The sequence below is a fragment of the Theropithecus gelada genome, chromosome 11 (assembly GCF_003255815.1).
Source record: "Theropithecus gelada isolate Dixy chromosome 11, Tgel_1.0, whole genome shotgun sequence".
Classification (NCBI taxonomy): Eukaryota; Metazoa; Chordata; class Mammalia; order Primates; family Cercopithecidae; genus Theropithecus; species Theropithecus gelada.
The window spans coordinates 119,051,556-119,064,395 of NC_037679.1; the positions used below are offsets into that span (position 1 = coordinate 119,051,556).

At 38.6% G+C, this 12,840-nt stretch overlaps 1 protein-coding gene across 4 annotated transcripts in view; it reads left to right on the top strand.

Moving 5' to 3' along the window:
- LRMP (lymphoid restricted membrane protein) overlaps positions 1 to 12,840 on the top strand; it is a 75,963-nt gene that overhangs the window by 11,668 nt on the left and 51,455 nt on the right. For 3 of the 4 annotated variants that reach the window (XM_025401198.1, XM_025401197.1, XM_025401199.1), the window contains exon 1: positions 7,512 to 8,356. Coding sequence is in view for 1 of the 4 variants with exons in the window: in XM_025401196.1 (XP_025256981.1) it covers positions 7,636 to 7,750; positions 8,194 to 8,356 (278 nt within the window). In the remaining 3 variants the exon portion in view is untranslated. Of the gene's footprint in view, positions 1 to 7,511; positions 8,357 to 12,840 lie in introns of those variants that run through there. The other variant, XM_025401196.1, reaches the window with a different exon arrangement.

The window sequence follows — 12,840 nt, forward strand, 5'->3', positions numbered from 1 at the left end:
ATGGAATATTCACAAATATGTGAGAATTAAACAACAGATTCCTGAACAGCAAATAGGTCAATGAAGAAATAAAGAAAATGACACTTGAGACAAATGAAAACAAAAGCACATACCAAAAACTTTGGGATGTAGAAAAAGCAGTACTAAGAGGACATTTTATAGTGATAAACACGTATTAAAAAAGAAGATAGATTTCAGATAAACCTAACTTTTTACACTTCAATGAACTAGAAAAAGAACAACTTAAGCCCAAAGTTCCTTCTCAGAAGAAAGGAAATAATAAAAGTTAGAGCAAAAAGTTGTTTAAAATAGAAAAGCAATTAAAAAGCAGCAAAACTAAGAGATGGATTTTTGAAAAGACAAGACAGACAAACCTTTAGCTAAACTAAGAGGACTCAAAATCAGAAATGAAGGAGGAGAAATTACAACTAGAACTGCAGAAATACAAAGGATCATAAAAGACTAGTATAAACAATTTTATGCCAACAAATTGGATAACCTAGAAGAAATGGAAAAAATTCCCAGAAACGTACACCCCATCATATTTCTTTATGAATCGTGAAGAAATGGAAAATCTGAAAAGATCTACAACCAGCCAGATGTAATTAAACACCTCCCAAAAAAGAAAAGCCCAGTATGAGATGGCTTCACTGGTGAATTCTACCAAACATTTAAAGAAGATTAATGCTAATCCTTCTGAAATTCTTCACAAAAAAAAAAAAAAAAAAAAAAGAAGAAAGGAAAAGGAAGATACATTTCCAAATTCATTTCATGAGGCCAGCATTACCTTGATACCAAAGCCAGGCCAGTATCCCTGATGACGCAAAATCCTCAAGAAAATATAAGCAAACATAAGTCAACTTCAAAAGCCCATTAAAAGGCTTATACACCACGACCAAGTAGGATTTATTTTTGGGATGTAAGGATGGTTCAACATATGCGAACTGATTATTGTGATATACCACATTAACAGAATGGAGGATACATATTGTGTGTGATCATCTCTGTAGGTGCAGAAAAAACATTTGATAAAATTTAACAGTATTTTGTGTAAAAACTCTTAAGAAACTAGGAATAGAAGAAAATTATCTCAACATAATAAAAGTAATATATGAAAAACCCAGTGAACATCACTCAATGGTAAAAGACAAAGTTTTTCCTCTAAGATCAGCAACAAAACAAGAATGCCCACTCTCACCACTTCTGTTCAGTGTAGTTCTAGCCATAGCATTCAGGCAAGAAAAAAAAAAAAAAAAAAAAAAAGGCATGTAAATAAAAAAAGGAAGAAGTAAAATGATCTCTGCAGATAACATGATCTTATTTATAGAAAACCCTAATGATTTCACAAAAAACCCTGTTAGAATAAATTTAGTAAAGTTGCATGACACAAAATCAACATACAATAGTAAGTTTTATTTATATATGAGCAACACTGAACTATCTGAAAAAGAAATTAACACTCTCGGCCGGGCGCGGTGGCTCAAGCCTGTAATCCCAGCACTTTGGGAGGCCGAGACGGGCGGATCACGAGGTCAAGAGATCGAGACCATCCTGGCTAACACGGTGAAACCCCGTCTCTACTAAGAAATACAAAAAACTAGCCGGGCGAGGTGGCGGGCGCCTGTAGTCCCAGCTACTCGGGAGGCTGAGGCCGGAGAATGGCTTGAACCCGGGAGGCGGAGCTTGCAGTGAGCTGAGATCCGGCCACTGCACTCCAGCCTGGGCTACAGAGCGAGACTCCGTCTCAAAAAAAAAAAAAAAAAAAAAAGAAATTAACACTCTCATTTACAATAACTTCAAAAAGAATACTTTAGAATAAATTTAAAGAGGTAAAACACATATAATAAAAACTACAAAATATTGATGAGAGAAATTAAAGAAGACACAAATAAATGAAAAGGCATCCTATGTTCATAGATTGGAAGAGTTAATGTTGTTAAAATGTCCATAGTACCCAAAGCAATCTATAGATTCAATGCAATCCCTAACAAAAATTCCGATGGAATTTTTTTACAGAAATAGAAAAAAATCCTAAAATTCTGTTTTTGGTTTTTTGGGTTTTTTTTGAGACGGAGTCTCGCTCTGTTGCCCAGGCTGGAGTGCAGTGGCATGATCTCAGCTCACTGCACGCTCCACCTCCTGGGTTCATGCCTTTCTCCTGCCTCAGCCTCCCCAGTAGCTGGGACTACAGGTGCCCGTCACCACACCCGGCTAATTTTTTTGTATTTTTAATAGAGATGGGGTTTCACCGTGTTAACCAGAATGGTCTCCAGCTCCTGACCTCGTGATCCATGCACCTCAGTCTCCCAGAGTGCTGGGATTACAGGCGTGAGCCACTGCGCCTGGCCCTAAGATTCTTACAGAACCATGAGGGATCCTGAATAGCCGAAGACAATCTTGAGAAGAAAGAACAAAGATAGAGACATTACCATTCCTGATTTCAAAATATATTACAAAGCTACAGTAATTAAACCAGTATGGTACTAGCATAAAGACCGACATATAGACCAGTGAAACAGAATGAAACAGAATAGAGAGTCTAGAAATAAACTAATGCATAGATGGTCAATTGATCTTCAACATAGGTACTAGGGAAAGGATAATCTCTTCAACAAATGGTGCTGGGATAACTGGACATCCACAGACAAAAGAATGAAATTGGACTCTTATACAATAAACAAAAATCAATTAAAATGGATTAAAGATATAAATGTAAGACTTGGAACTGAAAACACCTAGAAGAAAACATGGGGGAAAGCTTCATAATGTTGGTCTTGGCAAGATTTCTTGGATATGACACCAAAAGCACATGCAACAAAAGCAAAATAGACATGTTGGACTACATCAGTCCAAAAAACTTCTGCACAGCAAAGAATACAATGCAATGAAAAGACAACCTATGGAATGGGAGAAAATATTTGTAAACTATACAAGTGATAAGGGGTTAATTTTTTGTTGTTTTTTGTTTTTGTTTTTTCCTTTAACTTTTAAGTTCCAGGGTACATGTGCAGGATATGCAGGTTTGTTACATAGGTAAATGTGTGCCACAGTGGTTTGCTGCACAGATCAACTCATCACCTGGGTATTAAGCCCAGCGTCCATTTGCTATTCTTCCTGATGCTCTCCCTCCTCACCCACTTGACAGGCTCCAGTGTGTGTTGTTCCCCCCCATGTGTCCATGTGTTCTCATCATTCAGTTCCCACTTATAAGTGAGAACATGTGATGTTAATTTTCTGTTCCTGTGCTAGTTTGCTGAGAGTAGCAGCTTCCAGTTCCATCCATGTCCCTGCAAAGGGCGTGACCTTGTTCCTTTTTATGACTGTGTAGTATTCCATAGTATATATGTATCACATTTTCTTTAGTCTATCACTGATGGGCATTTTGGTTGATTCCATGTCTTTGCTATTATGAATAGTGCTACAATGAACATATGCATGCATGTATCTTTATAATAGAATGATTTATATTCTTTGGGTATATACTCAGTAATGGGCTTGCTGGGTCAAATGGTATTTCTACCTCTATCTAGATCTTTGAGGAATTACCACACTGTCTTCCACAATGAATGAACTAATTCATACCCCACCAACAGTATAAAAGCATTCCTTTTTCTCTGCAACCTTGCCAGCATCTATTATTTGAGATTTTTAATAATTGCCATTCTGACTGGCATGAGGTGGTATCTTATTGTGATTTTGATTTGCATTTCTCTAATGATCAGTGATGTTGAGCTTTTTTTCATGTTTGTTGGCTGCGTGAATGTCTTATTTTGAGAAGTATCTGTTCATGTCGTTTGCCCACTTTTTATTTTTTTTATTTTTTTGAGACAGAGTCTTGCTCTGTTGCTCAGGCTGGAGTGCAATGGCATGGTCTTGATCTCAGCTCACTGCAACCTCCACCTCCCAGGTTCAAGCAATTCTCCTGCCTCAGCCTTCTGAGTAGCTGGGACTACAGGCACGCACCACCACGCCCAGCTAATTTTTGTATTTTAAATAGAGACAGGCTTTCACCACATTGGCCAGGCTGGTCTCTAACTCCTGACCTCAAGCGATCTGCCCACCTCAGCCTCCCAAAGCACTGGGATTACAAGTGTAAGCCACTGCATCTGGCTTAAAAAAGTGGTTTTTAATGTTTTTTATTTTTTATTATTTTTTTGTAAATTTGTTAAAGTTCCTTGCAGACTCTGGATATTAAACCTTTGTCCAATGGATCGATCGTAAAAATGTTCTCCCATTCTCTAGGTTGTCTGTCGACTCAGATGATAGTTTCTTTTGCTGTGCAGAAACTCTTTAGTTTAATTAGATCCTATTTGTCAATTTTTGCTTTTATTGCAATTGCTTCTGGTGTTTTCATCATGAAATCTTTGCCCATGCCTATGTCCTGAAATGTATTGCTTGGATTTTCTTCCAGGGTTTTTATAGTTTGGGGTTTTACACTTAAGTCTTTAATCTATATTGAGTTAATTTTTGTATAAGGTCTGAGGAAGGGAACCAGTTTCAGTTTTCTGCATGTGGCTAGCCAGTTCTCCCAGCACCATTTATTAAATAGGGAATCCTTTTCCCATTGCTTGTTTTTGTCAGATTTGTCAAAGATCAGATGGTTGCAGGTGTACAGTCTTATTTCTGAGTTCTCTATTCTGTTCTATTGGTCTATGTATCTGTTTTTGTACCAGTACCATGCTATTTGGTTACTGTAGCCTTGTAGTATAGTTTAAAGTCAGGCACCATGATGCCTCCAGCTTTGTTAATTTTTCTTAGGATTGTCTTGGATATTTGGGTTCTTTTTTTGATTCCATATGAATTGTTAACTAGTTTATTCTAATTCTGTGAAGAATGCTAATGGCAGTTTAATGGGAATAGCATTGAATCTATAAATTACTTTGGGCAGTATGGCTATTTTCATGATATTGATTCTTCCTATCCATGAGCATGGAATGTTTTTCCATTTGTTTGTGTCCTCTCTGATTTTGCTTAAGCAGTGGTTTGTAGTTCTCCTTGAAGAGGTCTTTCACTTAAGGGGTTAATATTTAGAAAATATAAGAAACCCCTACAACTCAAGAACAACAAAAAAAAAACCCACAAATAACTAGATTTAAAAATAGGCAAAAGACTTGAATAGACATTTCTCAAAAGAAGACAATAAATGGCCAACAGGTGTATGAACAGATACTCAAATAATCATTAGGAAAATGCAAGTTAAGACTATAATTAGATATTGTATCATACCTCTTAGGATGGCTATTATTTTAAAAGATGGCCGGGTGCGGTGGCTCACGCCTATAATCCCAGCACTTTGGGAGGCTGAAGCAGTTGGATCACGAGGTCAGGAGATCAAGACCATCCTGGCTAACACGGTGAAACCCCGTCTCTACTAAAAATACAAAAAATAAAAATTAGCCAGGCATGGTGGTGGGCGCCTGTAGTCCCAGCTACTCAGGAGGCTGAGGCAGGAGAATGGTGTGAACTCAGGAGGTGGAGCTTACAGTGAGCCAAGATTGTGCCACTGCACCCCAGCCTGGGCGACAGAGCAAAACTCTGTCTCAAAAAATAAATAAATAAATAAATAAAAAGAAAAAAAAAAGTGTTAGTGAGGATGTAGAGATACTGGAGTCCGAGGGCACAGTTGTGGGAATGGAAAGTGGTGCAGGCACTATAGAAAATGTTATGGAGGGCCAGGCGCTGTGGCTTATGCCTGTAATCCTAGCACTTTGGGAGGACGAGACAGGCGGATCACGAGGTCAGGAGATTGAGACCATCCTGGCCAACATGGTGAAACCCCGTCTCTACTAAAATACAAAAAATTAGCTGGGCTTGGTGGCACACGCCTGTAGTCCCAGCTGCCTAGGAGGCTGAGGCAGGAGAATCGCTTGAACCCAGGAGGTGAAGGTTGCAGTGAGCCGAGATCGCACCACTGCCCTCCAGCCTGGAGACAGAGCAAGACTCCATCTCAAAAAAAAAAAAAAAAAAAAAAAAAAAAGTTACAGAGTTTTCTCAAAATATTAAAAATTAAACTACCATTTGATCTAGGGACCCCAATTCTGGGTAGTTATCCAAAATAATTAAAATCAGGACCTGGAATAGCTATTTGCATTCGCATGTTCATTGCAGCATTATTCTCAATAGCCAAGATTTGGGAACAACCTGAATGTCCACGGATGATTAAAGAAAATTTTTAAGGGAATATTATTCAGCCTTAAAAAAAAAAAAGGGAATTCTACCACATATGACAACATGGATAAACCTGGAGGACGCTATCCCAAGTAAAATAAGTGAGTCACAGAACAACAAATACTGCGTGATCCCAGTTATCTGAGGTATCTAAAACAGTTAAACTCCTAGAAATAGAAGAAGAATGGTGGTTGCCAGGGGCTAGGGGAGGGGACATGAGGAGTTGCTACTCATGTAAACTTTATACAATAGGTATAAAGTTTCAGTTATGCAAGATGAAGATGTTCTAGAGATCTGCTGTACAACATTATGCCTATAGTTATTAACACTGTATCGTACACTTAAAGTTTTGTTAAGTGGGTAAATTTCCTGTTCAATGTTCCTACCACAGTTAAAAAAAAAAAAAGAGAGAGAGAGAGAGTGACAACTATGAGCTATTGAGGGATGCTCAGTGGAATGTGTGGTGATGTAGGCAGTTTTTATTTTTGCTTAGGATTTTGTTTACTTGTTTACCAGTATGGTAAGCATTCTGTGAGAACATTCTTCCCTCTCACGTGGTCCTTCTTGAAACCAGGGCTGGATTTGTGCCAGTGTGCAGTGGCATTCTGACTAAATGTTAACGTTTGAGAGGCATGCACAAGGCCTACAGCTGACAATGTCTTCCTTGTTGTTTTGCAACTCCCAACATTTATCACCACTTTGAGTTAAGGTCCATATTCAAGTCAAATTGTTTCCAGATAATCATTGATGTGCTGGCATGTAACACACATTAAATAATCTCATCTGCGAACAGAGAGTAAGTGCATTTTTACATGTTCTATAGAATTGGACCCAAATGAGGTGTAGTGTAATGGCACCATGAGATTTGTGGTGGGGAAGGGTGGTGGGGAGAAGAGCTTCAGCAAAGAGAGGACTAAAGTAGAAATATCAACCGCCAGCTTTCATCTGTGCCTGGGGGCGGTCCTTCCTGTGCTCGTGGCATGTGTTTATACTATGATTGGCAACCCTTAAGGAGAAAGTTTAAGGTCATGAAACAAAGTTCTCTTTCCTTTTCTTTTCCCTCCCCCCACCTTTACCCCATTCCTTTCTTTTTCTGTAAAAGCTAGCTGTGATGTGTGAATACTGCACCTGTCACCCTGACCTCATTGTAGAGCCATCTTCTGAGCAACTGGCAACTGATGTTAAGTGCTATGAATGCAACGGGTGGGAACCGAACACACCAATGTAAAAGATGAAACTGGAAGTCCTTATCTGTAAAGTGAGGGTGTCAGGCTAAGCGACCAATACGCTTTGCTTAAGATTTTATATTTGTGAAGCATTTATATGTAAATACTTTCACTTTTTCCTCTGATCTCTAAGGAAGTGGTGTTAAGTTTGAATTTGTCACAGTTTCACAGGGTGACTCTTAGTTGAAATGTCACTGACGACTTGTGGTTTGGACTTTTTTTTTTTTTTTTTTAACTCCAGTCAGAAACAACTAGAAGCCATTAAACAACTGCAAGAAGATGCTGTCAACCAGGAAGGCATCCTTAGGAAGAGACTCCAAGAAGCCAGCCAATGGCTGGAGGATGCGAAGGAGCAGGTAGGGTGGCTCATGGCTACATTAGATTCAGGGGACATCTCCTTAGATGCCCTGCAAACCATGAAATAAAAATGGAGGAGGAACAACAACAACAAACAAAAAAGAAAGCAAAGAGGAACTGCAAGTTCAGTCCCTAGCGACTAACAGTGAGCAGAGGAAGTAAAGGGGGAGTTGTGAGAGAGGCGGTGTCAACAGCCTGCTGATGAAAGAGGCGACTCTGCAGAAAGAGGCAACTTGACATATCAGGACTTCAACCGCTGTAGAAATAGCTCAGGCATACCAAGCCCATGCAAACACAGAATTGCAGAAGTTCAGGAGAGGCTTATCACTTCCCTGAGAAGAAAAACACATTTTCAGTTTCGCCTGCATCACAAGAGTGAGCACTCCATTGCTTTCTTTCCTGGCCACACTGCTACAACCCAGTACTAACTGTCCATATCCAGGGCAAGGATCGAGATCGAGAAGCTCACTCTGCCAGTGAAAAAGCTACGTCTTTACTGCATAAATTAGAGGAAGCAATTTCGGAACAACGGAAACTTCAAACTATAAATACTGAATTATCGAACACTTGCCAGGCACTTCAGCAGAAGACAAGGAAACTGAAGAGTGAGTAGCAAATATTCATTTATGCCCCAGTTTTTGTTCACCCTGAGGCGGGGCATAGGACTCCAGATGTTTTTCTAGATTACAGCTAGGATATTATTCCTGAATTTGTGACAATGAAATGGTTTGAGAAGGCAATATTGTGAGGCTTTCAGAGAGAGGTTTGCTGAGTAGCTAGGTGCATGCATGGGTTTAACCATTAACTTCCCTTTTTGCTTTTTTATTATAAGCTGGTTTTGTCTGTGGCTGTTTTTTTCTTTTAAAATTAAATAAAACTTCTCAAAATTTCTAAAAGTAAAAAGGGAGAAAAATCTAGTATGCATGGTATATTTGAACTTGCGAGTTGTTATATATTATTCTCTGATTTTATTAGCTAATTTTTTCCTCTCATATGGTAGAAAAGGCCTTGCTCGTCTATTTTCTTTGGTAATCTTGGGGGATTGGGCAAAATAATTATGAATTCAATGTTTATCAAAATATCAAACATGTGTGAAAATTATTTTAAAGTTTTAATGCATTCTCTACATACATATTTTGCATTTTAAAAATTGGAATATTTGTCATTTTTCTATATTACCCAAAAGTGTATAAACATTTACCAGAGATTTATGTGAGAAGACAATTGTCACATTACACATGTCAGATTAGCTATAAAATTGTTTCATTCTGGAAACATAATATGGTAAAAATAAACCTTATTTAGTCATTTATCAGACAATTGCTTTTGTTCAGCCAGTTTCTTGTTCTAGCAGTATAAATGCTCTTTTTATAGAAAGTTATTTGGTTTGAGAAATAAACAATTAAATATAAGCTTAAGGTAGGCTAGAGATGAAAAATGTCAGACTTGTGCTTATTTTGGATTTATTGTACCCTTTCCACTATTATCTGAGAAAGCTATTTAGGAGTTTAAGAAATAGTCTAGTTTTAAAATAGCAATGGTTTGCCGGGCACGATGGCTCACCCCTGTAATCCCAGCATTTTGGGAGGCCGAGGTGGGCAGATTGCTTGAGCTCAGAAGTTTGAGACCAGCCTGGACAACGTGGCAAAACCCCGTCTCTACAAAAATTACAAATAAATAAATAAAATGTCAAAATAGCAATGGTTATTCAATATGTTATTGTCATAATTTTTAAACCTTTATGAAGTTGCCAGTTTTCAATAATTCTAAATATTGTGATTCACTCTGTTAGGCTGGCAAGGCAGTCTTTAAATTGCATAGTCTATGTATTATTTTACTACTGCTCAGAGGGCACTGGAGAAGGTTCCCTTGTGATTAGAACTGTTCATGTTGAGACATGAATCATCAGGCATTCCAAAGTTGGTTTGAGGTGTGTTTGCTTTAGACACTGTGCCCAGGACTATTCTTTTGCTCCAGTTTGGCTTTTGATTAAATCAATATTAAATCTGAGTCTTATAAACTGCTAAGAATTTGTTCCCCTTCCTCACTACGATTTTCTTGCAGTATTTTCTTAGAAGAGCTAACTTTTCTAACTTATCCCAAAGTACACGTTCTTGATATTATGAACTTGCTATTGCTGTCTTCCCAGTTTATCTTCACAGCATAATAGATTCAAATACACTTAAAAGTCAAATATGAAAGCTGCCCTGGGTTAATACGTGTATTTTTTTCTGCCTGGATAAAGTAAAGTGGACACTTCCTTTCTGTCTTGAGTTATTTATAACCTGTCCAGATTTATGAAATCCCTTACTTGTTACTTGTATCTTTTGCTGCCCCAAAAACCTGTAGAAACCAGGATTTTGCTCGTATGACCATTTGCTTATGATCTTTCTAACAATGCCCTTTAAATTCAATCTTTGAAAGAAGAGGGAAATTTAGATAGCACATATTTTCAAAACGGTCTATGTAGCAGATGTTCCAGATAGACTGCGAACAAATGTCAGTGAGTACAGTTATCACACAAACACGTCCACGCACATCCCACCGTGACCACTGCCACCCCATGCTGTTTGAGTTCTGAGTCAGACATCTGATTCTGAGTCAGAAAACAAAACATATTTATATCTGTTTAGCTTTTCTGAAACTCTCTGGCTAGTTTAATAAATTCACAAAGTATTTCAGACAATTGTTTTCTGATCCATCTAAGTTGCATCAGCACATTGGGTGGGTATGCAGCCGGTTTGTCCAAATGTTCAGATCAGTGTGCATAATGTTCACACTAGCACTGGAAATTTATATATGACATTTGATCAGAAATCCTGAACTTTATCTTGAATAACTAATATTGTTCAAGTTTTCAATTGCTATCAGAACTGGGCTGATTTATAAGGCAATTCGTGTGCATGATGTCCTTCAAGAAATGTGCCGTGAAAACGGTTCAACTGCTTGAAAGGTTACTGATATATTTTCTTTCTTCTGCATCTAAACTTTGTTTATATCTAAGTATCTTGTTAATATACACATGACTGGATTATAATTGGTGTTTGCTTTAAAAGGGAAATTTTTTTATTATGCTTTAAGTTCTAGGATGCATGTGTGCAATGTGCAGGTTTGTTACATATGTATACATGTGCCATGTTGGTGTGCTGCACCCCTTAACTCGTGATTTACATTAGTTCTTTCTCCTAATGCTATCCTTCCCCCATCCCCCACCCCACGACAGTCCCCACTGTGTGATGTTCCCCACCCTGTGTCCAAGTATTCTCGTTGTTCAATTCCCACCTATGAGTGAGAATATGTGGAGTTTGGTTTTCTGTCCTTGCAATAGTTTGCTCAGAATGATGGTTTCCAGCTTCATCCATGTCACTACAAAGGACATGAATTCATCTACAAAGGAAATGTTTAAAAGCGTATAGGATGTGTATATAACATATTAGGGTGAATTTTATGTACAGAAATCATGGACTAATTGATACAATCCAAAACTATCACCCCCTTACTATTCACCATCTCTTGTTCCCATCTGACATAAGATCTTCATGGAGTCAGTCCTCTAACAGACAATGAGAGAATTACCTTTAAGCATCACAAATTTTTGCTTGAAGACAGATCCTGGGAAGCTCCAATATAGCATAATTTCTTATGTTCAAATAAGAACTTCATCATTTAGAGGAGGCTTTCACCTAGATGATATCACTGCAAACACTCTTCTAGCTTGCTATTCTTAGCATGGAGGGCAGGAGGTATGGGAGAGGTAAAACCCTTAGGGCTTGGAGCATGGATTCAAGATGAAAGCCGTGTCCTAAGCAGTCAGTAAACAGGAGGGAAATGAGCCAAAGAAGGCGGGCGCAGGGATCCAGGTGATTGAGATACTTAAAGACAGAAGGTTTTGGGATGACGGCCAAGGAGAAAACCAAAGCCAGGTATGGCTTGCTCAACAACTCTGATGGGATAGGGACCCCAGTTTTCCCAAATGAAAAATGCAGATATGGAGAAGTAGTCTGGGAAGTATAGTATAATGATTAAGAACGTGGGATTTGAAATTAACAAACCTGTGTTCTCACTCAAAGTCTACAAAAGAGTGGCTGGGTAAAGTTGAGCAAATCACATTGCCTCTCTGAGCTTCAGTATCCTCTTCTGTTAAATGTAGTTGTTGTGAATTATATAAATAACATAATAAATGCAAAATAGTAGCTAACGCTTGGCCATAGTTGATATTTGTGTTCTGCTGGAACACGTTTCTATAACATGAATCATCTCATTTGTGCTTTGTAAATGGGAAATGCTGTGGTTATATAGTATAGAAGTTATATTGTTTCATTCACGATTTTCTTGGGACTTGGATCTGGATTGGTAGGAACAGAACTCTCACCTTCCTCAGGAAAGGAAAAAGCCCTTAGCTTGACTGCTGAACAGGCAACAGGAACCCTTTCAGCTTTATTTTGAGAAAATTAAAAATAAGTGTCTGCACCTGGGCCTCCCTCCCCAGAGCCACTCTGGGCTCTGCCCCAGCTTTGTAGAGCCATAGTCTGTGTCCAATCCTACTCCTTCCTGTGTTCACCTTGTTAGCCTCGCTGTCTCCATCTGCATTTGCTTCTCACCCCCACCAACACTGTTCTAGTGAAAGCATCACCAGCATTTCCACTCTCTTGTTTCTGTGTATTTCTAATATCCTGCAAGGCATTTAAAGATGCATGTCTGAGTGATGCATGTAATCTTCTTAGTACTAATAATTCAATAATTGTGTTTGTTAGTACTCTGGTTACAATGTTGCACATACACACAGGTAGGTAGGTAAGTAGATAGATTTTATTATTATTATTATTATTATTATATTATTTTGAGACAGGATCTCGTTCTGTCACCCAGAACGAGACTATAGTGGTGGGATCATGGCTCACTGTAGCCTCAGCCTCCTGGGCTCAAGTGATCCTCCTGCCTCAGCCTCCTCAGTAGCTAGGACTATAGGTGAGCACCACTATGCCTGGCTAATTTTCAAAATTTTTGTAAAGATAGGATCTCACAATGTTGCCTAGGCTGGTCTCAAACTCCTGGGCTCAAGCAATCCTCCTGCCTCAGCCTCCCAAAG